The sequence below is a fragment of the Parasteatoda tepidariorum genome, chromosome 4 (genome assembly GCF_043381705.1).
Source record: "Parasteatoda tepidariorum isolate YZ-2023 chromosome 4, CAS_Ptep_4.0, whole genome shotgun sequence".
Classification (NCBI taxonomy): Eukaryota; Metazoa; Arthropoda; class Arachnida; order Araneae; family Theridiidae; genus Parasteatoda; species Parasteatoda tepidariorum.
The window spans coordinates 65,808,225-65,833,020 of NC_092207.1; the positions used below are offsets into that span (position 1 = coordinate 65,808,225).

A 24,796-nucleotide genomic window follows, 5' to 3' on the forward strand; every position below is an offset into this window, starting at 1 on the left:
TATATATATAGTTCTAGTGAAAAAAATACAAAGTGTTATGTTCAATTATACTTATGCAGGTAATGATAATATTAGCTTTGCGATAATAACTCAAAGTTGTGGAATTCATTATCGTATTTCTAACAAACTTGTGAATCCTTAGTAATTGTTTTTTTGAAAACAACAATTATTGTCTTGTTTCCATGGCATATTTCAAATTAATTTTTTTAAATTTAATTATTTGTAATTGACTAAACAATTTAATTTTTTAAATAGGTATTAATTTTAAGGAGTTTAATAATTATTTAAATTCCTTAGAATGTACGCTAGAACACATTTCAAATGTGTTTAACTTAGTGACGAGCGAAGTGAGAGTGGTTTCTTAAGCAAATCATATTAAATAGCATAGCAAACTTCGGAGGTTGAAGAGCTTTAGTGAACAGGAAGTGGAGCCCTCTAGTTCGTCATGAAAAGTTAAAGTTAAAATGGCAATAATTATTGAAAAAATTTCAGATTTAATTTTTTTATAAATATTGTTAAATTTAAATATTTTCTAAATGTTTTAATCAACAAATGCACTAACACCATATGTTATTTTTGTTGTGCAGCAATTAATATATGATGCAATTGTGTCAGTTTTCTATTGTTGCTCACAATTAATTGAAATCATAGTGTTAATTAAATTTCATAGATTTTTCTCACAAAGATTTACCCTCCATGCAATTTTACCGAAAAAGTAATAATTTAAATAAATTTTAATTACAAATACTTTAGAATTTCATTTATTAAGCTTCCAATATTAAAGAAATATTTATTATTTAAGAATCTGCATTAATTTTTAAAAGCGTTTAAATTCAATCAAGCGTTTAAGTGTTTTATAAATCAATTTGGTACTAAACATAAAATATACACCGAATATTTCTAGCATTTAAATATAATATGATAAAAATCTGCTGTTTTTGAAAACATTATTTAAAACTTTCTAAATTGTATAAATCTTAATCAATAACCATAATAAGAACAGATCTTCGCTTCGCCAAAATTGAAGATCCAGAAAATTCTTTCAGCTTAAAAATTTTCAATTTAACAATTTACAATTCAAAATTCAGCTATTCAATTTAATTTCATTTAACAATTTGCTAATTAAGTTAAAAAATTTTTAATTCAAAAGCACTTAAGAAATTGAAAATACACTTTAAAAATTGCTTCAAAAATATTTTAAAAATATCATCTATAAACGAATTTCTGATGTAGCATTTGTTAGAAATTATAATTATGCGAAAATTTAATATTATGTTTCTTAACCAAAGGAAATTTAATCTTTTCAATCAAATTAGGCATAATTTTCTGTGAGTTTGATGTTTACACTGACTTAAAATTTATTATAAATATAGATCTTCTTCATAATTTAAATTCTCTGGCATCTTTGTTTTGATATAATTTCAACCCAAAGAAAACTAGAAATTTTTTTAAAAAAAATGAATTTTGGAATCTAAAGAAAATTATAATATTCGATGCATTTGAAGAATTTTTTTATAAAATGTTATCCCAACATTTTAACACAAACATGTATTTCTTTAACATTATTTCAATCCAGAACTGGAAAATTTTTTTTTTAATTTTAAATATTCTTTAATGCGTTTAATGTTTTTTCGTCAAATATAGTATAATATAATATATATAGTCATATAATCATATATATATAGTCATATAGTCATATGTATATAGTAATATAGTCAAATATAATATGTGAGTTTTATTAGTCTGTGTAATATAGGATTATTTTTTTTTTACTTTCGGTGTTAAAATATAAAAAGATAGAGCTGTGTAAGTTTTTGTATTTCCTTTCATATCTCATCTTGTACAATTTCTTACCAAATAATATCTCAGTTTGATCTCTTTAATCAAATAAAGTATATTTTTATGAGTTTTAAATGTTTATCCCTTCATTAAAAAATTAAATATGAGCATAGCAATTCCACGTAACTTACATACCCTAGAGTGTTAGCATAATTTCCCTTTAGCATAATTTCAATCCAGAAAAAAAATACTAAAAAAGAAATCTTTATAAAACTTATTAGATTCTAAAAAAAATATAAAGTTCAACTAGTTAGAAAACTTGTTTGTTTAGAACACACCTAAAAAGAAATATTTAATGAATTATTTGTACCATTAACTGTGTTGTACAATTTTATGAAAAATATAACTCTACAAAATTTCGTATTTAATCTTCTTACCAAGTAACATCAAAATTAAAATCTCTTCAATCAAAGAAAATATGCTTTACTGAGAGTAAAACATCGGCCCTAACATTTTAAATATAAATATAAACTTAAACATTTATAAATTTTAGCGTATTTCTCTTGAGATAATTCCATACCGGAAAAAAATGACACCGACATAGTAACTATAGGATTAGAGTCATTTATTAACATGAAAACAAGATCATTGAATGCTTATTTCTAGAAATTAAATTTCGCATTTAACACTTATCAATAAACACTTACCCATATGGTCATATCAAAGAGGAAAAAGATAGACAGTCCAGTTTAATCTCTTAAACGACTTTCAGCATATTTTCGTTACAAAATGAGCAAATTAATCCATGAATCAAAGATAATAAGAGTTGATTTTCGTATTAAATCGCCGTATCAAGTCCCAAGAAAATGACAGCCTGAAGTTTTACAAGAGTATTTTTTTTTTCACTTTTTTAACAAAAGAACTAGTCTCTTCTGGTTTGGAGCGGATTTAACACTCTTAAAAGAGACTACCTCTGCGAATGACTAATGCGATCAGAAGATGCGATTATTTTTATTTTTATTTTCTCTGGTCATTGTTCTTTAAAGTTTGAGAAACTTGGAGGAGTGCTCAACCTCGTGTCGCATTTTATAAGTAATTTCTTTTTATCAAATTAATCGTAAGTGATCTTATTTAATAAAAAACGAACCGTTATGTGAGATTTCGCAATATTTTGACCAGAATTATCCAAATAAAATTGGCGACTAGCAAAATCAATAATAATAGCTAGAAGAAACCAAAATGTTGCTTATAATTATTGCATTCATTTCTTGTGAGACAAAATAAGAAAGAAAAAACAAAAATTAAAACAAATAAGTGTTGTAAACTTGCGATTAATTATAGTTCTTGTTATTTTCTTTCATTATTATTATTACACTCGAATCACATACGTGATACACTTAAATTCTTTATTTAAGTGCAACACAAATTCTTTGCTTCCTTAATGCAATGCGTTATTCCAAATAATATGAGCGATTTTCAAAAATTAAAGCCTATAGATAAAATTAAAATTGCATTGAAAAACTTAAAATATTGCTTACAATCATTGTATTCGTTGTAAAAGTAAATAACTGCAATTTTCCAGCCGTTAATTATGAATCATATTAATTACTATTATTATAATTATGCTCATACGAATTAACTTTGAATGCGATAGTTTTTAATACAATGTATCTTTTTCGCAGACGTTTTAATAAAAAAATATCTTTCATTACTTTTCGCTATAATTTCGCTATAATAAGATATTCGCTATAATTTATTATCATGCAATATTCTAACATAATTAAAAATTAGAATCTATACCATAACTACCATAAAAAAATTTAGTAAAAAATAACCAAAAAAGGGATTTCTTTTCCAGTGGCTTCTTACTTGATTTCTTCAATGGTTAAATTGAAAAAATAAGTACTTAAAATTTCTTTTATGTTTCCTATTTATTTATTTTTTCAAATATAAATACTGAAAAAGAATCAAAACATAAAATGAACTCAGTTTTTTTCTAATAAAAGTAGAAAAGAAGGTAAAATAAGATGAATAGTAGTATGCATTTTAATTAGAGCCAGAGAAATGAAGTATTTTTCCTTAAGGGTCCTAAAGTTAATATGTCTATGTCAAATTGATTTGAGAGCTAAAACTAGGATATTTCAAAGAGCTTGAAAATAAATTTACACTGTTTTAATGAATTTTTTTTTAAATATATCAAGTTCAATTAAGCACTAAACTTATTTTCAAATGGGAATTAAAATTAAAATGGTTCTTACGTGCACTAAATTGCTATTTAAAAAATTAACGCATGAATTTAATTGCTATTCAAATTCATAGATTACTTTACGTTATTTCTTAAAACAGTTTCTATTATTTTCTCAAAAATAATTATCTTAAATTAGAATTTAAAAATTATTTTAAATTTAGTAACATAGCAATAGTCAAAATGATAAAGCAACAAATATTTTGAATAGGTTCTAATCAAAGTAATTTAAGTTTATTAGCTAAGAGCATTAAATGCAACATAAAGAAAAAATACTTTCTAATAACAGAATTAAATTTTTTTTCATCAGAAATTCATGTCCTCAGAGATATAGCTGGGAATTTCTTCATGAAGAAAAATGCTCCTTTTTTCCGTTAAAGTGAATTCATTTATTTGTTTTAGAGATTACGAGATTAGTGAAACATATACGATACGAAATACGAGATTAGTAAAACATGCATAACAGTATTGATTACCGAGACCAATTTCATAGGAAGGAGGGTTAAAGATGAAGTAAGAGATTGCAAAGAGATGTGTACGATTTCAATTATTTTACATTTGGCATACTTGACGCATTTTGTGTAAAGCAATGAAATAAAACATCCATGTAAAATATTTCATTTTCATTAGAATTTCAATAACATCTCTTTTTCGTTTGAACTTACCATAATTTACAGTATTTTCAAATTAAAATCTCAAAAATTTTTTCATTTTTCTCAGTAAATTCAATTCCCTCTCTTATATTCAAGTTAATAATTTGTATAGTTTTTCAGTTAATTTCATATGCTAGTTTTTATCCTGTTTGAGATTCAAAATGCTCTTTTATATGCAACTTTTACCAAGAATTATTGATATAGCTCAATTTGATATGTTGGGGGAAATGCATCTGTTCCCTTGGTGTGTTTCCCTAAGAAAACGAAATCCTGTTAATTTAAGAAATAAGCTATACATATTATTTTTATTTAAAATACAAAGCGCGAAAATACATCTGATTAGTTATTTCAGAAGTATTTTTCATTTGTGTTTCAATTAAGCTTGTAGAATAATTTAAAATATTTTTACACTCATCTCAATTTATATACTGAAAAACAATATGAATCTGGAACAAAGTGACGATGAAGGAGATCATTAGTTAAATACATTATATTTCTATTTTTCTATCTTAACTTATGGCTAATAAAAAAAACTGTTGTAAATGAACAGAGAAGTTACAAATGAACAAAAAATGTTAGGCTGTTTAGCTTTGAATAGTTATGAAAAATGAGATAGTTTAAAATGGCCTAATTATTTTGAAAATTTTCCAAACTATTATGCTTATGAACACAATTTGCCCGAACTGATTAACTACAGACTATATGTTTTCTAATATTTTTAAAGTTATAATAGCTATGATAATTTTTATTTTCTAGCTATACTCTTTCTAATAATCATATTATAATTAAAACCGCGCAATGCAATTATTAAGAGACAAAAATATAAATAATAACTTTTGTTATTTATTATAAAATCAAAAAAAAAAACCTTTTAGAAAATCATATAAAAATCTTATTGCAACTACATTAGTGATAAATCGCTTTTCTGAAAAGAACATAGAACATTTAAAATATAATAATTGAAATATTTTTCCATAACCAACATTTTCAGAACATTCCTTAATGTTATACTATTGCCAACCAAAGAAATCTGCATCCTTCTTCCTTGTTAAGAAACCGTCTCATGTGATTTTCTGGCCAATCACAATGCACTGACAATTGTGAAGAACGATTTTAGATCATTGTGATTTTATCTTTTATAAAGAAAAAAAGACATTGTTAAAATATTTTTAATATTTAAAATTAAATTAACTGCACAAACCACTAAAATTCAAAAGCTTAAGAGCTAATCACACAATTTTAGCCTGATATAAAAATATTTACTTAAATAAAAAGTTAAAATAAAAGCAGCTGCTATTTTTTAACTTTTTTCTGCATTTTATGAGTAGTAAACTGTACTCCTACATGAAAGTAACCTTGCTCTATTCAGACAAAGTAATATAATAATTTTAAGAATTCCTTCCTTATTATAAATTTAATTATTAATTTAGAGATTAATTCAATAGTTACTAAATAATATTTTTTTCCTTGATTACAAATTCTTTAACGTAAGTTAATCTAATTATGTACTCACAGAAATCGGAAATACTTTTAACCATAATATCACGCAAATTTGCTGCAACTTTAATAAAATATCAAATATCCATGTTTCCATTCATGTTGAAAAACAATATCGTGTAATCAAGATTAAAATGTAGGATAATAGGGTTAAATTGAGGATCATATCAAAATTGCAGAAAACTTAAACGATATTATGGCTCAAATCATTCAAAAATTTGCTACGGTGTGTATTTATAACTGTGTTTTGAAAGAATAAAAAATATTTTACCAAGATGTTAATGAACATAAATTTTAATGATCAAATAAAATTTAAACTCCAGTTCAGTTTAAAATCAGTTGAATTTAATTAAGATAGAAGTTAAAACGTTTTTCTTGAGTTTTAAATTCATATTTTCAATTGTGTTAAAATCTGAATTACTTGAGAAATAATTTTTTATCGGTTTTTATATTTTTTTTCGGGGCGCAAGAAGAGTTAGGAGAAGTGGGCGCAAGAACGCACCTGTGATTGGTGACCGTCCAAATTTCTGATTGGATGATCAGCCCTAGAGCAGGGGGCGTCCGTACACTTTATAAATCTATTCTATTATAGTTTAGTAAGACGACACAGGTTGCTTCTTTGACAGGTAGGCGACATTCTCTTCCTACTCCCTTAAAGTGTAACTGTTTATTCTAAGTAGAAAAGCATTTTTAAAAATGTTAAAGATAAATTCACGAATGCAATTAATTTTTTTTATTATTATTTCGCTGGATCACAATTTTTATTTCAATAGATTATTTTTCATTCGATAAGTTAATTTGTATTGTTTATAAATTAATCGGATCTGTTACGCATTATTATTCAATTACCCTTAAAATAAAAGGATTATATTAATTTTATTATGTGTTTATCAGACTCGTTGTAAACATTTTCTTACTATTAGCTACCATTTGAAAAATATACTATCTATTAAATCAACTTTCAACTTATACTTTCAATAAAATTAAAATTAAAATTAGTACTGTAATAAACTTATTAGTAAAACATTTTTTCAAAAAACTAATAATGAATAATATTTTCTTATTGTTTGATTAATTGTTTCATAAATTTAAGTTTCTATTTACGTTTCATAGTCAAATGAAATTTTTGCTGCTCTAAAAATGTTCTTTCCGAAATTACCCTGAAGAATTGTGTTAAATTTCACATATGCTTTAATTTGCGTAAAATATAAATAACAAAAATCGAATTAAATGTAACACTTTAAAAAAGCAGCTTTTTTTAATATTTTTAAAAAATATATATAGTTTTATTGTCTTTACAAATTTTTAACTAATGTTATTACATAGACCAATTATTTATTTTTCATCTACAAATTGTTTTGTTTAAACAACATAAAAAAGTGGACAGATATATAATTCTAACTTTATTCTAACTACATAGTAATAACTTAGAGATATATTAGAAATTACACTCATGTTAGAGATTCGATAGTCTTAATATTTTTTATTTGAAAAACTTTTCGTTTATTAGCATTTTAAGTAACAGGGAAAATAATAAAAAAACAATAGTAAATTCTGCTTAGGTAATATCATTCCAATAAATCCAATTATGATTTTAGGTAAGGATTTCTCATTCCAAAACTGAGAGAACTTTTTATTAATATATTTTTGGTCCATTACCACAAAAGTGTTCTAAAAAGTATAAAGTATCACCAAAGGTTTTGAGAAAAATATACTTCATTGTGGTTACGTCTCATCCCATTTTGAAATACCTTTTTGGCAAATAAGGTGCAAAAATTCATTAAGATAATAAAAAGAACATTTTATATTGCCTAAAATTTTTACTATCATTTAATTTGTCTATGTAGGCAATTCCTCTAACAAATGTACTTTCACCAAATTCTGAAAAAGAGATTAAAAATTCTGAAATTATTAAAACAGCGTGTAATATAATACGTTTTAAAGACAAAAATAATTTATCATATCATTGATTATTATTACATTTTGCTATAACTTTCTGCAATCTATATTTTTATCATCATGGGAAACAAAAAACTAAAAACCATCAGTAATGACTTTATAAATATTTCCGAAACTTGTTTTTTCTATTTTATTTTTTTGTGAGTATTTTGTGATATATTAAAAAAAAAGCGCATAAGAATTATCTACAGGAGTGACAAATATTAATTTTTAGAACGCTGTGAATAATTACGATGATGCAGGTTTAAAAGATTATTGAAATAGAATCCCCTAAGTTAATCACCTAAGTCATTTTGAATCTGGTGATGAGATTTTCGTCAATTTAATATAAATCAATCTTCTTGCTTCAAAGTATTGACCTTAAATATGTTAATTATTGATTGCTAACTGTTATTTACGAATAAATTACACACGAAAAAATTGTTTTCTCCATCTAAACATACTTGTTTTAAAAGTTTTGGTTTCCTCCCTTAAAATATGGGGATATAGCTGCGATCTGGAAAATATGGTTGAAATAGTTTGGTCAAGAAACGGTGGAAACTCTTTGCTTCTAATTGTTTATTCACTCTTTTTACCTATTTTGCCATGACGCCATGCCTAGAGCACTTTTTATTTGCCTCTAAAAAGCTTGGAGTTTTATTTTTCCAAGGCTAATTTCGTGTAAAAAATAATATTTAATCATTATTTATTAATTTTTATCATTTAATTTGATACAGGTGTAAACTTTTAAAATTTTAAGGCATACATTGGCGCATTTAGGCAATACTGCAAATCTGCATTGCCTAGATCGGTATAAATTATAAATTAAAACGATACCATGTCAAAAGTATTTAATTTATATTTTATAATTGCAATTTACTAACTATAATATATAACTTTAACATATATTCATAATATACTATAATATATATAATATATAATAACTATAATATATATTTATAATAACTTTTTGTTGCTTGAGATAGTTCTTTGTAAAGCCAAAGAATCTCGAAGTTAAATTGAACTTTTAGCAAAAATGCATCATTAAGAATTTTTCTTTAAAAAATGATATTAATGTGATATTTCCTTTCCTAATTTTTAAAGGAAAATTTATAATTTTCGAACCATTAAATTTTAATAGATTTTGCTAATATAGTGTTTACAAAAGGGAAAACTGCTTTTTCAAAAATTTGAAATAAAACAAAAATTAGTTACACGAGTGAAAAAAAATCACATTTTTAACTCCTTTACCAATTTTCAATAAATAAACCTTATAATCAAAATCTAATCATGAAATAACCGAATTCTGAATAAAAAAACCTTTTTTAGAAGAATTTGAACTTTTGACCTTTGAAAGATAAAGGGGTTAGCCACAATCTAGAAAATATGCTTCCAAACATTTGGCCAAAAAAACTTTGAAAATTTGGTAGCCTTAGTGAAAATTTCATAGTTTTGCTTATCAAGTATAAATGAGTTCGGGGTCCAAGCCCATAAAATTTTGATTCGAGCTCAAGATTCATAGGATTTGATATATATAGGGTTTTAGGATTACTCAGGCTCGGTCGATGCCCGAGCCCTCGTCATACGTCGAATAAAAGGCGAATTTCGTAGTCTTGTCACTTGGCCATTGATGTCTAAACAAGGAAATTAGTCATTAAAACTTCATTGTATTTTATAACCGACTTTGAACAGCAGGCCCAATTTTGGGTTTACGACTTCGAATGTTCAACTCCGTAGCCTTGTAATTTCGAACCCAATCCAGAAGATAAGAAAACTCCTGGATCAAGTATTGGGAGACATTTTCCTTCGTAAAGGACTTTTTTATAGATTTAATCTGTATCTGTGTTACATAGAGAAGTAAACTATGAAAACTTCCCATGGTTAGCCTGACTGCAAGCAAACTTTAACCCATGATCTGCCTAATACTGAGGATATTTTACGTCAGCACTATGGTTGATGTGAGCCCGATGTGGAATTCGTATCGAGCAGTCACTGCTGGGATTCAAAGCAAATGCTCCGTCCCCTGAGCAACCATTTACTCAAAATCATTTTTTTATATCCGCCATTGAACATGCCGAAACAATTTTTGGGTTTACGACTACTAAAGTTCAACTCCGTAGCCTTGTAATTTTGAGCCAATCCAGTAGACAAGGAAACTCCGGGATCAATACCCCCAGAGGTATTGATTTGTTATGGGAACATGGAGGACTTTGCGACTCGACAGATTTAACGTGCCTCAGTCACCATTTACAACACGGGGAGTCTTCAGCCGGTGGGGATAGAACCCACGAACTCTTGGACATCGGCCTAGCTCCCTACCGTCCTGGCTATCCCAGCCAAAGCTTTGTCACCAACCAGTGACACAAAAAGTGAAGAAAAAATTCAGAATTGAATGTGTAAGGGAAATCTCCAAGAGGTATTGACAAAAGCTGCCGACTTAAACTCCAAGATGACAAAAACAAAAATTAAATAAGAAAATCAAAATCTTGGACTAAATAAAAGTCATCCAATAATTAGCGTTAGTCTCACAAAACAAAACGCTAAACAAAAGTAGCAGATCTCTGTAATTTTTAATACCTTACGAATTCTACTCTTTTATTCTTAATAACTGAACCAAACATTTCTTTAAAAGTAGTAAAAAAAATTTATGAAAATTTTATCGTAACTCCGAACCCGCTTGACCACTGAAAATTCTTACGCATCAAAAAATAGGTATTATTGTAATGTAATTCAGAGAAGGTTCGCTTTTGTGTGTAATTTCATAATTAAAAAAATGGTCATCTCAAACTAGCATATTTAACGGTAGGTCTTCATATCATTTAGTTTCAGTTGTTTGTATGAAACATTCCGATCATTAAATCACAAGCTATTCTGAATATTTCTTTTTTTGAGCACTGTGCAACTAAGTTTATTCAATTAGAACTAAACCAACAAACTCTCACGAATTCAAGTTGTAGAAAAATATAAATATTGTTAGTTATCTATTCTTTCTCGTGTATGAAAAATAAAAAAAGATTCAAATTGTTTTAATTTATTTTATATGTATTTAATATGCTCTGAGACACATTTTTAAGATGCTTATAACAATTTATATGACACTTTATCATTTATTAAATATAAAAAAATTATTAAATCGTGCATGAAACATAAAAAGTTTTGCTTTATCTAAAATTAAAATACTTATTCTTACATTTGCCATTGCTTTATTTGCCACAAAATTTAAAAACATTTAATAACCTTTTTAATACAAAATGGCACGTTATAAATATTTGTAGAAATTGTGCTATTTTTATTATTTATCATTATTAAAGTATTTTAAAATCCGTATTTAACTATACATGAAAATCTAATGATTGTGTCGCTGTTTTCCATTATTGACGATGCTTTTTTACTGGCCGGAAATCACATGGTAGGATTCAGTTTTCCAACATTAATTTTCATAATGGTTTGGTTGTCATCAGCATAAAATTGATATAAGTCATAAAGGTATTTTTTCGTATAAATATTTTTGCAGCCCTAAAAGATTAAAGATATTTACATGCACTATGATTATTGCGTTTTAAATTTTGCTTGTTCTCGAAGTTAAGAGCTTAAGAGGACTGTTATTATTATTACTATAATAATTAGAATAAAGTAATTCTACGTTACATATTAAGATAAAGTTATTTAAATCAGTGTCCGAACTTATTAACCATATTACAATTATTATTTTTTGGTGCTATTTACATATGTACTATTATGAATTACTGTTAAAGAAGTTCGTATAATGATTTAGAACTTTTAGCTTAATGCACAAAGCAATTGAATGCAAACATAGTTTTTGAAATATATTTGTCCGTTAAAAATATCAAATTACAGTTGCAAACTCATCAATTTCGCTACACCAATATATTTACTATATATAGTAACTATATATATAGATATATAGTAAATATACCTATAGTACTATATACTACAGTACTATATGTTTACTATATATATANGTGTGTGTGTGTGTGTGTGTGTGTGTGTGTGTGTGTGTGTGTGTGTGTGTGTGTGTGTGTGTGTGTGTGTGTGTGTGTGTGTGTGTGTGTGTGTGTGTGTGTGTGTGTGTGTGTGTGTGTGTGTGTGTGTGTGTGTGTGTGTGTGTGTGTGTGTGTGTGTGTGTGTGTGTGTGTGTGTGTGTGTGTGTGTGTGTGTGTGTGTGTGTGTGTGTGTGTGTGTGTGTGTGTGTGTGTGTGTGTGTGTGTGTGTGTGTGTGTGTGTGTGTGTGTGTGTGTGTGTGTGTGTGTGTGTGTGTGTGTGTGTGTGTGTGTGTGTGTGTGTGTGTGTGTGTGTGTGTGTGTGTGTGTGTGTGTGTGTGTGTGTGTGTGTGTGTGTGTGTGTGTGTGTGTGTGTGTGTGTGTGTGTGTGTGTGTGTGTGTGTGTGTGTGTGTGTGTGTGTGTGTGTGTGTGTGTGTGTGTGTGTGTGTGTGTGTGTGTGTGTGTGTGTGTGTGTGTGTGTGTGTGTGTGTGTGTGTGTGTGTGTGTGTGTGTGTGTGTGTGTGTGTGTGTGTGTGTGTGTGTGTGTGTGTGTGTGTGTGTGTGTGTGTGTGTGTGTGTGTGTGTGTGTGTGTGTGTGTGTGTGTGTGTGTGTGTGTGTGTGTGTGTGTGTGTGTGTGTGTGTGTGTGTGTGTGTGTGTGTGTGTGTGTGTGTGTGTGTGTGTGTGTGTGTGTGTGTGTGTGTGTGTGTGTGTGTGTGTGTGTGTGTGTGTGTGTGTGTGTGTGTGTGTGTGTGTGTGTGTGTGTGTGTGTGTGTGTGTGTGTGTGTGTGTGTGTGTGTGTGTGTGTGTCTATTATGTCCACTAATAGACACCCGGTGGCTAAGTGGTAGCGCTTCGCGCTCCTATGCCACAGGTCATGGGTTCTATCCTCGGACCGGGCATGGTTGACTCAGCCTTTCATCCCTTCAGTGGGTCGATAAATGAGTACCAAACATGCTTGGGATCTAAACACTGGGGTTGCACTTTCTGCTGACCACCTGGCTGGAACATCTGCTCTTGCACCCTAGATCCCAAGGTCAAGAAAACTGCGATGGGCACAGTAGGCCTTGGCCCTCTATGGGCTGTCGCGCCACTGAGTTTAGAGTTTAATAGAATTTAATAGTATCATAAAAGAAATATTTGGACGTGGGATGTGGTGTCACAAGTGTTCTTTTTAGTACATACATGTTTAGTTGAATAATTTCCTCTGTTTTGTGTCAAGAAACATCAATTATCGCTAAGCAATCATCGGGGTTGGTGAGCGTCAGAGAACAGGGGACTTTGCCCCCTAGTGAAGATCTGAAATTCTGTAATATATTTAAGATGGCAAAGCTGCATTTCTGAAACGTCTATAATCACAACTTCTTGCAGCTATCATTTTGTTATTTAAATATAACGATTTAAAGCTGGAAAAAATTATTATTGAAAAAAAGGCATTCTGAGTTCTAGCCTCACTTGAAATTCAATATGGTGAAAAAGACTAAACTAAACATTATTTCATGATCTAATTAAGAGAAAAAAAATAATTTTTCTCGATTTGAAAAAAAAATTATATTATTTTTTTAACACTTAAAAAAACTTCAAATTTTTAATATATTGGGGTTCCAGACCCCTTTAAAGGAAATTAATTAATTAATTACTTCTCAAGATATAAATAAAAAAAATCGAACCATATTTTTCTTAAATATAAGACAAAAAATCTTTTTCATCGAGTTCTGATTGTTTTTTTTTTATTTCAAGCATTCTAGTTTTATCAGATAATTTAAAGAAGTTTAATATATGATAAAATTGAAAAGTTGGTTTCAAATATTTTCAAATTAAATCCAAGGGAAATATTGTTGTGGAGATACGGTAATGATATAGTTTATAGGATGAGGTGTCAATAAAACCTCCACTTATGCATTTCCTTTTAAACCTTTTTCTCAATAACGGCAGGCACTGAACTTCTATTCTTCGCCTTAAATTCCGGAAGTGCTGCTCATCTATCGTTACCCGGTGGGCACCTGTGAACCAAAGTTACGAAGGCACCCACGTCACAATGTCACAGATACCCGTTCATAGGGTAGGCCACAATCACCACGCAACAGAAGACGACACACAGAGAAACATCTATACCCTCAGCGGGATTCGAACCTGCTGCCATTGGCTTCACAGTCAGGCACGCTTACCACTACCACATGGCCGACTTTTCCATTAAACTAAAATTATAAAGGTCACATAGATGTTCATACAGCAAGCCAATGCTGAGACTTTCTACTTTAAAACCAATAATTATTAAAGCAAACTGAGCTCGATTCACATTATGAGTTACATTACATTAAGTGGATCGAATTACATTATGTGTGAATCGAACTCATAGTTTAACATAAAAAGTATTTTTCTTAGACTATATCATAACAATTACTTCTAATGTGTATTAACTCCATGTGGCAAGCCATGGGTTTTCGAAGGTGGTATCCTTGCCCCCTAGTTACGCAACGGAATATCGAATCTTGATCGATCGTATATTGCTACCTTCTCTGCCCGACCTCTGTGCTGACGTATAAGATCCTCGGTGGCAGACGGATTATGGGTTTAAATCCCCTTATCATCTGACAAACCTTTGAGGTTTTCATAGTTTTGCTTTCATTGTAAAGCAAATCTTGCAAAGTTTCACAAAATGTCTAACATGAAATCGCAATGAAACATGAAATCATGTTTGTCCCAATACTTAATCGGGAATTTCCCTTGTCTTCTGGGTTAGACTCAAATTTTTAAAACTTTGTAATAATTATTGATAACCATATATTCTAAAAAGATATTGACCGTATGTCCAAAAAATTATTTTAACCTCGAATCGTAATACAATGCGAAGCAATATGTTTAATTTTCTCCAGGCTAAATAAGTTGATAAATTTATTCGTGTTTCAGTTTAAGATGAACCGGTATAATTATGAACAACTGATATGCTCGAAAATGCATTAAATTCTGTTTAGCAACTTATTAGGTTTGCAGCAATTTTGAACTATATTTAACAGCACAAGACAATAAAAGTGCAAGACAATAAAACAAAACTACATAAAAAAATTAAGGATGAAAGCAGTGAATTTGGAAAATTCGTTTAGAACGTGAAAATATTTTTTAAAGTAGCCGAAATTGTTTTCTAAACAAACACTTTATCGATGTCAGCTAACGACACAAATACTTATTTTGTATTATAGTATAATGAGATATGGCATCATTACGCTGACGACATATTTGTTTTCATAAATAAAATGTGTATGAAAATGAAATAAAAGTGTTTACAAGTAACTTCAATCATTTTAATTCAAGTTCTATTTTTATTATTTTTGTTGAATCAAGTAAGAACAAAATTTCTTTAAATTGGTTGAATTTAGCACTCAAAAGTAATTATGAATTCAAATGTTTATTTCTTTAAAATACTGTAAAAAAACTATTTAGTAATATTTTTACTTAAATTTGAATATTGATTCAATTAAGTAAAGTAAATTATCATAATTAAAAGTGATCTGCAATTTTGAAGTATTAAAAAACAAAACAGTTTTATTACTTTAAAAAAATAGCTGCAAATTTTCATGAGTATGAAACGGGAATAAAATCATAATATATTCTGTCAAAATAAATTTCCCTTAAATTTAATATTATTAATGGTGTTTATCTAAATCTGTATAAAACGGTTTTCATATTTCTTTTCATACGAATGTAAATGTTTTTGAGAAGTTTAGGGTGAATGAGAAATTTATTCAATGATGTTTGTAAATATGAATATAGTAAAAATGCCAATAAACTTTAAAGTATTCCATATGGCGATAAGTTGTTTTATTAAAAAAATATTTAAATCATTTCTTTATTTTCAAAAGAAATTTTTAGTTTACTCACATTCAAAGTAAAAGAACTTTTATGCTCCAAAAGTAATTTATACATGATTTATAACTTCTGGAAGCTTGGAAAAAATAAGACAAAAACTTCTTTCTTGGGTTATTTGTTAATTTATTTACATTACTTGATAATTATATACTTGATAAAACATTCAAATTGAGTACATTACGCATGAATAATGTCTATTAGCAAATAGTAACTAAATAGTAAACTAAAAATATCAATTTTATACTGATATAAAATTATAATTATGCTTTATTTTGAAATAACTTTAAAAAAAAAACACTTTTGTCTTATTCACAACAAACAGTTTTTCATTTCCCTTGGATACCATCTGTAATTTAATATATAATACAAGTCTAATTTAATTAGAATTGTAACTTAGTGTTTAGATCAAATATTTCGGTAATAGTAAATATATTCTATTATTCCAAAAAAAAATTCGTATTAATGTTTTTTTATAAACATTCGTATAATTTTTATGCTTTTAATAAAGCATTTTTTGTCATTTATAATTAACTATTTTTACTACCTTTAATTTAACATGTCTTTTAGTCGAATTCTTTACTACAATTTAGAGATCTAAGTATATTTCTCATATTATCTAACTAAAGTTGCATAAAATTAATTCATTTTTAAACCCTATGAAAATTGTTTTTTTATAAAATGTTGTCTTATATTTAATTTATAATGATTCGAAAGAGAAACTTAATTTTCCTTCAAAAGTTTGGTTGTCATAAAAATATTAAAAAATCATTTCGAACCTTATAAAATAAAATTTCACCCACTGTGGTATTTCTATATTTCAACAAAAAAAAATTCTACTTTGAAGGATTGAGTTTAATGTAAAAATGAGAATAATTAGTAACACCAACAAAAAACTATTTTACATACATTAAAATATTTATATTGCAATTTACTCGACATTGCATGACCGCTTTGTTATGTCTACTAATCAGTTTTATGAAAATTATTTATTGCATAACAGTATTGCAGAAGAGGATTCGTGAAAAGCTGACATACTTAAGGGTCCTTATTTCGTGTACGTCGTAGTCTTAGTAGAACATGATTAAATATCGTTGATTGCCAAGTATATAGTACTTCTTGTAATTTCGATGCATAAACCAAAAGTGAAGGGTGCTTTCAGCAGAATGGAAAATCTTGCCATACTTCTGGTATTCTAAAGAAATAGATTAAGGCATATCATTGAGACTTTGTTGAGTTAGCCCCACAATTTCAAGATCTCAATCTGAGTGAAATTTTGTGTAATAAAGTTTAACTATTCGACCTCCTACTATTGAATGTCCTATGTGCTTTGACAATCTATTTATACCCCTGTCAAAAAAAATGTCTATCAATGGAAAAAGTTGACTCATAGAGACAGAGCGTTGGTGGTCATACTTAGATGGCCACTAAGTACATTGTTGCACTTATCATTGATTATCAATTTTTACAATAAATAATATTGTGTTTGACAACAATAAAAATAGTATTCTGGATTATATAAATTTTAAAATAATTCCAATAATTCAAATTAAAGGTATGCAAATAATGTTTCACTAACTTAAATAAAATGAGGTTTATTTTTTTCTATTTCATTGATTATTGATTAATTTTAGAATAACAAATATCTCTTCACTTAAAAATTGCTCGTAACTTTCTAAAACGTTAGGATCAATTTTAAAGCGCAACCTATTTTGTTTACTTTGTATTACGGATTACTTTTAATCAAATATACACATCAGATGTCTTTAGATACGTATTTCTTATGGAAAACTCAATTAAAATAAATTCTTGTTAGTGATTACTTTACTCAGATCGGAAATAAGAAATAAGGCTGCAAAGACTAGCTTGTAAATACTAATATAAAAGTTTCTGTTCTGAGGATTAAATTAAATTCTGTCACATCAGTTTACTTTCAAATCATTATACATCTTTGTCTTGTATTTCGTTCAAATTGACGAAAAGTCTGTTCCTCATTTTACAATAAAAAGAAAATACAATTCTTCGTTTAAACTTCAAATTTAAGTTGAAGTGTTACTTAAAGTGCTTCTCTTTCAATTTTATTCTCGTTAAAAGCAGCTTACACCATTATACTTTTTCCGATTATACAAAAGAACTGAATAGGATATTACTTTACAATGTTTGATCCCCATGTCATTAGAAAAAGAAAACATGTTAATTAACATTATAATTAATTACGTTTAAGAAAGAATATGGGTAATATTACAAAACAAATTGCATGCTTAAAAGCCACAGTGGTTGTAAAATAATCAAAATTAATTAGCTAAACTACTTATAAGCATTTAAAATCTGAAAACGTTTATTTAAAGTATGTATATTGTTTACTAGAAAATTGTATTTTGTTAGTTGGTATAATTTATCTTTAAAAATGATATCTGGTGCATTTTTGTGTAGTATTCTATAGTATAATCTATTAAAGTATTATGTATAAAAAAAGGGTCTTTCATTACGAAAACTATGAAGTTTAGTACTTTACTCAAAATTGTATCACTGTAATTGATCATGTTAATAAAAAGCAAAATTTGAATAACTAAAATTTTTAACTTTTAAAGTCTTTAAAGAATTTTTTGGTACCAAATAGAGAATACTATTGATTTTTACAATAGTTTTTTTAATTCATTTGGCATAGCCAATAGGAACTTAAACAAAAAAATGTCTAGGTGTGTAATAATTTAGCATGGAACAGGGGAATTGAGATTTTGGTATTTACACAAGAAACCTTGGTTAGCAATATAAACTAAGTAATTTCTCATTGAAATTTGCTGAAATCATTTAATTCGAAGTGTAATTTATGTAACAACAGCAATGGGGAAATGCAATATGAACAGTAGTTTATCATAGAGCAATGATAATTTTAAATTTGTTAACTAATTTTAAAAGCAAATACTATTACGTTTCATAATATATTTTATAAGAACTCATACATTTTTCCTCTTTTTTAGAAATTCTAGAACTTCTGTAAGACGAAGACTCTAAGTAGACAAGGAAGATCACTAATAAGGAAGAGTTATTCGGATACAAAAGAAAAATTACACGAAAGCATCATGAATTTTATAATACAACTTGTGTCTTTCCTTGTTTTCATGGACGTGGTACATCTTTTGCCGATCCAAGAAGATGGTGCTTTTGGCGATGCTTATGAAATGAAACTGGCAAAAAGACCTTTCTACCCATACAGAGAAGCAATCTTATCTCCCTTTGGGTTTCTAGATGCTCCAAGAGGTAAGAATCAAAACGTATTTCATTACAATGAATTTAAAATTCTAAATTACTCAAAGACAGTTTTGCTTGCCTGTGAGTATTCGAAAGGCCTGTTTCTAAGTCCATTACAAAAGTCATTGAATTAAGAAGCACAAATAATTCCCCTTAAATGTTTCTAATACTAAACTGTTTTTGCAAGTACCCTCTTTGTTTAATTCTGAGTCTAGTTAGTTGACATTTATTTCTCATTTATACTTTTCAACTCAGCAACTTTTTCATTGTGCAAGGATTAAATTATATTATCCAAATACATTTGTTCTATTCAATAATCAAGTTGATTTTAATATGATTAGGATGATCCTACAAAAAAGTTACATTTTATGAAATGTATAACTATAACTTTATCTCTAACCATTCTATCTCATTTTTATGTAACACAACGTTAATAACCTACCAAGAAAGATATTATATCAAACTCAAACGTACCTTTTGACCAAAATTTGAAAAAAATAAAATTTATTAAAATGTTATTAAAAAATAATAATTAAAATATATAATTCTAAAATGTTTAGAATTTTTAAGTCATAAATACAACGTATTTATATGTTCTGTGAAATTTCAAGAATTTATTAAAATGGTTTTGAAACTAAACGCTTAAAAAACACATTTTTTTTTATCAAAGAATGCATAGTAATTTAAGAAAGCTTTTAACCCTAAAATATTACTAACAAATTCCACCATTAGCGTAACTTCCCTTCCGAAGATTTTAATCACATTTCAAGTTTAAATTGATGAAACAACATATAAAGATTAATGCCTTCAATTTTCCATCACGATTTAGAATTACGTGTATTGAAATAGATATTTGCCAATGTACATGGGAGCCTTTGTAATTAATCTATAAGATTTTAGAAGTCTTTTAGACATCAAATAAAGCTTTTCAAATATTTATGAAATCATTCTACTTAGCATATTTGGGTTGATTTGAAAAGATTAGATAAGTGATTTATGTTGCTTGAACTGTTTAAGTGTATAATGTATAGGTAATAATTATTTATCAGAAAGATGATTTATGATACTTCCGTTATCAAATATTTAAGAATATCCGGAAATAAAGTGAGTAACATTTTGAGTTCGATTAGATAATTTCTTAAGAATTATTTTTAAAATGTTTTAATGGTTAACACATTTTTAGTATAAATAACAAATCTTATCTAATTTAAAATAGAGCTTTTTCATAAAAGAAATGTGATTTACTAAAAACAGTCATCTATAGTTATTGTAAGATATTGGTTAAATATCTAGCAATTAAAAAAGTATATTCTTCAGCTGTTTTATTTATTAAATATATAACAGAAATAATTTGATACATGTGACCACAACTAAAATGTTAAATCATTTTAATATTTTAAAATTATTCTGCAAAATTACAGTAGTTTAACATTTTAAAAACAATATAATGTGTGGAATTTTTTAAAAGGTAAAGTACCTTCAAATATGTGTTGTCTTCTTCAACTCATAAATATGCTGTTACAACTATACATAACTGTAAATAAGACACTGTGTAAAGCTAAAATTTCTCAAAATTAAATTATTTTTAATAATTAAACATAGAATCTTTCATGTTACTTTGTGCTACTTATATTAAGGTTTTTCATGCTAGCTGCGTTAATTTAGCGCGTGAATTTCACTCGGAAGTTTTGTTTTTTTCATACAACATCAGATATTTAGAGCGTTAAAACATTTTCTGAGACGTTTTTAATTTATTTCTGTCAAACAGAAACCGACATATATTTTTAAGGTCAGAGAATTAAACATTTTGACTTCAAATTTTATTTTTTCTTAAAAACTTATTATGTCTCCCTTATTTGGATGAAAAATAACGATATAACTGTTGATATGGATGCTGATAATATGGTATGGATGCTGATGTTGATAAGATGCTGATGATAATTAACAATGAAATTTCGATAGTTGACAAAATTGCTAAAAATTGATAACGATAACTAAATAAAATTGAAATATCGCGTAAATTATTGAAACAAAATATTCAAATTAAAACAGAGCTACAGATCAAAGGAAACGTGAAAAAATAATATGCCGCATCTGGTAATTTTCAGCTTCAAAATTCAGAGCTTAGAAATATTTTAGATTAAACAAATCGTTGAATAAATCTACACAATATTCACAGATTAAATATTCACAGATTAAATTATTATTGTAAAATATTGGAATAAGTTTTTTTCCATTTAGTAATACTACTCATTGCGTTTTCTTCCATTTTACTAATCAATTTGTTTTGTAAGTATCAGGAGTTATTTTAGCCATGCATCATTATATTTTAATGCTATAAGATTTTAAATTGCAAGAAATTGTTGAATAAAGAGACACGATCCACCCAACAAACACAATTTGAGCAGAGATTTTTATTGGCTCGTGCAAAATTTTAGATCTAATATTGTTTCAATTGAGTCAATTCGAATTTTTGCACTGGGCACGAAAGAGAAAAAACGAATCACCCTGAATTACTCCAGATCCAACTATCTGATTTTTATGCACTAGGACTGAAACTCACGGGGGTAGCCACTAATGAGTTAATTACTTAGTGCAGACGATATTTTAAAAAATCGGATACAAAACTGTACTTTCTCTTAGTAAATTACCTTCTCTGAATAAACCTTTTTACTAACATATTTGGATTTCTTATCCTCAAAATAATACTCCCAATCTGAGAAATATTGTCCCAAAAGATTGATCAAGAGAGAGGTTCAAACTTTGATCCTTTAATGTAAAATTTACTTTCTGCGTATTTCGCTGAATCACGAGAAATTTTTAAGTTTTCGCCGGCTATACTGTGTAGGGGTCAGGGAGCTGACCATACTTGAGAAAGGTCTTAGGTTCAAATCCCGGAGAAGGCGTGGATGTCCTTTCATTCTCTGTAATATTGGTCCTTACTGTGGGAGCAACGTTGGCCCACCTAATATGATGCTCCTGAAAAATTGGTTCACAAATCTGCCCTACTGATTGATACCTGAATAACGAGTGTTAAATAGGTGTTCACTGAAAACAAAATTAAGATAGTTTAAAAAAAACTTTTGCACATAATTATGACATTTGTTTAATCAAAGGTAATTGTACATAAAAAGCCTTTTTTAAGAATTATTTTTTTCTTTTTTTAATTGACAATTGTCGAAAAATTTTTTAATTATAAAGTATAAATTTTTTTACATAATTTTAAAGATTGTAATTTTGAATTTGAATGGCAAAATGCAAAATCTGAGGGAAATCGGGCGAATACTTTCAGAGAAATTGAATTTAGAAAAGTCACAAGTTTAAAATTTGATTTAAGAGGAAATTTTTGACAGATTTCCCTAAAATTTTGTATTTTGCATTTAAAATTACATTCTTTAAAATAGTGTAAAAATTGTATACCTCACAATTCAAATGTTTTTCGACTATTATTCAGTAAAATTATAAGAAATAAATGGCTATTAAATGGAATCATTTTCGGATAAGCGAATTGTAAAAATTGTAAAATTGAGGGCAAAAAGTTTTTAATTCGCTCAAAAAGTTTTTGAGATATAGCAAAATATGCAAAAAATAAAACCAACATTAAGGAGTCCAAACTTTGAATCACTCTCGCGGCCATACTATTTGGACCATATTTAGGTATGTTTATTCCATACCTAAATGTAGCCCAAGGGTATTCCACACCTATATGTGGCATTCTATTCTTATATATGATATTCCATACCTAAATAAGCTGCAAAAAAATGGTATGGACCAGAGAAAGTATATGTTTATAATGAGAAAATAGGTTTTTGCTTTGATTTCGTAATTTAATTTATCATCACCTCAAATTAATTAGTATATTTAAGGCAACCCCTGTGAACCATTTAGTTTAATTTCGAGTAGGTGTAACTAGAATCAGATTCAGTTGGAATGATCTAATTAGAAAATCCAATTAGATCAAAAGTTATTCAAGGTGATTCGTTTTGTGTTCTTCACCTGTCCAAATAATTTGCATCGCATTTTTTCTATTTCACGCGTTATGAAGCTGTGAAGCAGTTTCAACAATGTGTGAAAAATGTATTTCACATGCTTTTGATTAAAAAAAAAATTAAATATTGAAAGTGTAAGTGTGTACACAAAATGGTACTTACAATACGGTTCAATACAAAATAGACTGCGAGATATAAATTCTAAGTCAATATACAAAGGATATTTTTAATATTTAACAGTCTAAATTTAGATATAATACACTTATTTTAAACAATGTTATACTAATTTTTTAAGCCTTAAATTGCATCCAGTTGGGCTGAAGTTTTGTTAAATCTGTAGGTTTATTTTTTAGAACATACTTTAAGGCCTAAGGTTAATCACGGTTTTGGATAAAAAAACTTTCAATAAAACTGACTAAAAATTTTCTTTCTCAATTAATTCTTAAAGATGTTTAAAACTACAGCCGTCTAACTTTCAAAACATTAAGAATTGCATATAAAATTAATTTTCCAAAATTTATCCTTATTTTCTCAATGGATCATTTAAATAAGTTCTTTAAAATATATTGATTATTGCTTACTTTTTCCCATCGCAAATAAAAATGCTGGGAATTCTGAAAGGAAAAGCATTCAGTATATTGTGCATTGATTTTAAACACTGAATATTATTGAATGTGACTGTTATTTTTCTGAAGAATGTTTTCAAAATGTACAAACAATACCTGAGTTTTTTTTGCTTTCACTCGCAGAATTTCATAATAATATTTTTAAAAAAATATTCTTTTGAAATGGAATAGTTCTATTCAAACGTCCTAATATTTAAAAAGTATACTTATGTTTTATTAGAAACATACTTTTCTTAAAACGGAACCACATTTTACTGCTTTTTTTACTTAATAATTATTTATTATTATTTTATTTTTTGGTTTAAAAGCAGTTTTAAACATTTAAAAAGGGAATGTGCATACTTAAAAGAACATTTCTGGTGAAAGATTTAGAAATTATTTTAATTCATTCAAAAATGAGAATCACGCACAAATCATAAAATTAAATTAATACATTTGAAATATAAAAAAAAGTTAATTCGTTGCTAATCTCTGAAAAAACGTTTGTTTTCTTTCTGAAAACTCTTTCTTTTTATTATTTAAATCAAGAAATCTTAAAATTTATATTTCATGGAAAGTCTATTCTTAAGACATTTGTAGAACAAATTTTGGAAAACAAATTTAGAATGTCCCCCTAAAACAGCATCATTGATGTTTGCATTATCGATTACTTTTCATTTGAATAGAAAATGCTCCAGCGATTTACAATTTCAAAATAATAGTGAAACTCTAGTTGAAATGTCTAGAAATGAAAGTATGGAAATGTTAAAATGTAAATTCAAAAGTTTTTCAATGACAAATAAAGGCGAAAACCAATAAAATAGAAATATTTAAGCATGAGTTTGGACATAACAAGTCAGAGAGAAAATATATTAAATAAAAAATCTACGGAAAAATAACTTTAACAAAAAATTATTCTTTCTTATTAAGTAAAACAAGAAAAATATCTGAATTAAAATAATATATATATATA

The 24,796-nt window shown here is 27.5% G+C and overlaps 2 protein-coding genes across 5 annotated transcripts in view; one reads left to right on the forward strand and one right to left on the reverse strand.

Annotated features, from left to right (window-relative positions):
• LOC107453589 (alpha/beta hydrolase domain-containing protein 17C) overlaps positions 1 to 2,797 on the reverse strand; it is a 52,883-nt gene extending 50,086 nt beyond the window's left edge. Inside the window, exon 1 of the transcript XR_001585355.4 lies at positions 2,487 to 2,797. The gene's annotated coding sequence lies outside the window, so the exon portion shown is untranslated. The remainder of the gene's footprint in view (positions 1 to 2,486) is intronic.
• LOC107453590 (uncharacterized) overlaps positions 1 to 24,796 on the forward strand; it is an 85,734-nt gene that overhangs the window by 49,951 nt on the left and 10,987 nt on the right. For 3 of the 4 annotated variants that reach the window (XM_016070466.3, XM_071179987.1, XM_016070465.3), the window contains exon 2: positions 18,959 to 19,238. In XM_016070466.3, coding sequence (XP_015925952.1) covers positions 19,061 to 19,238 — 178 coding nt within the window. In that variant the 5' untranslated portion in view covers positions 18,959 to 19,060. Of the gene's footprint in view, positions 1 to 6,694; positions 6,801 to 18,958; positions 19,239 to 24,796 lie in introns of those variants that run through there. The other variant, XM_016070467.3, reaches the window with a different exon arrangement.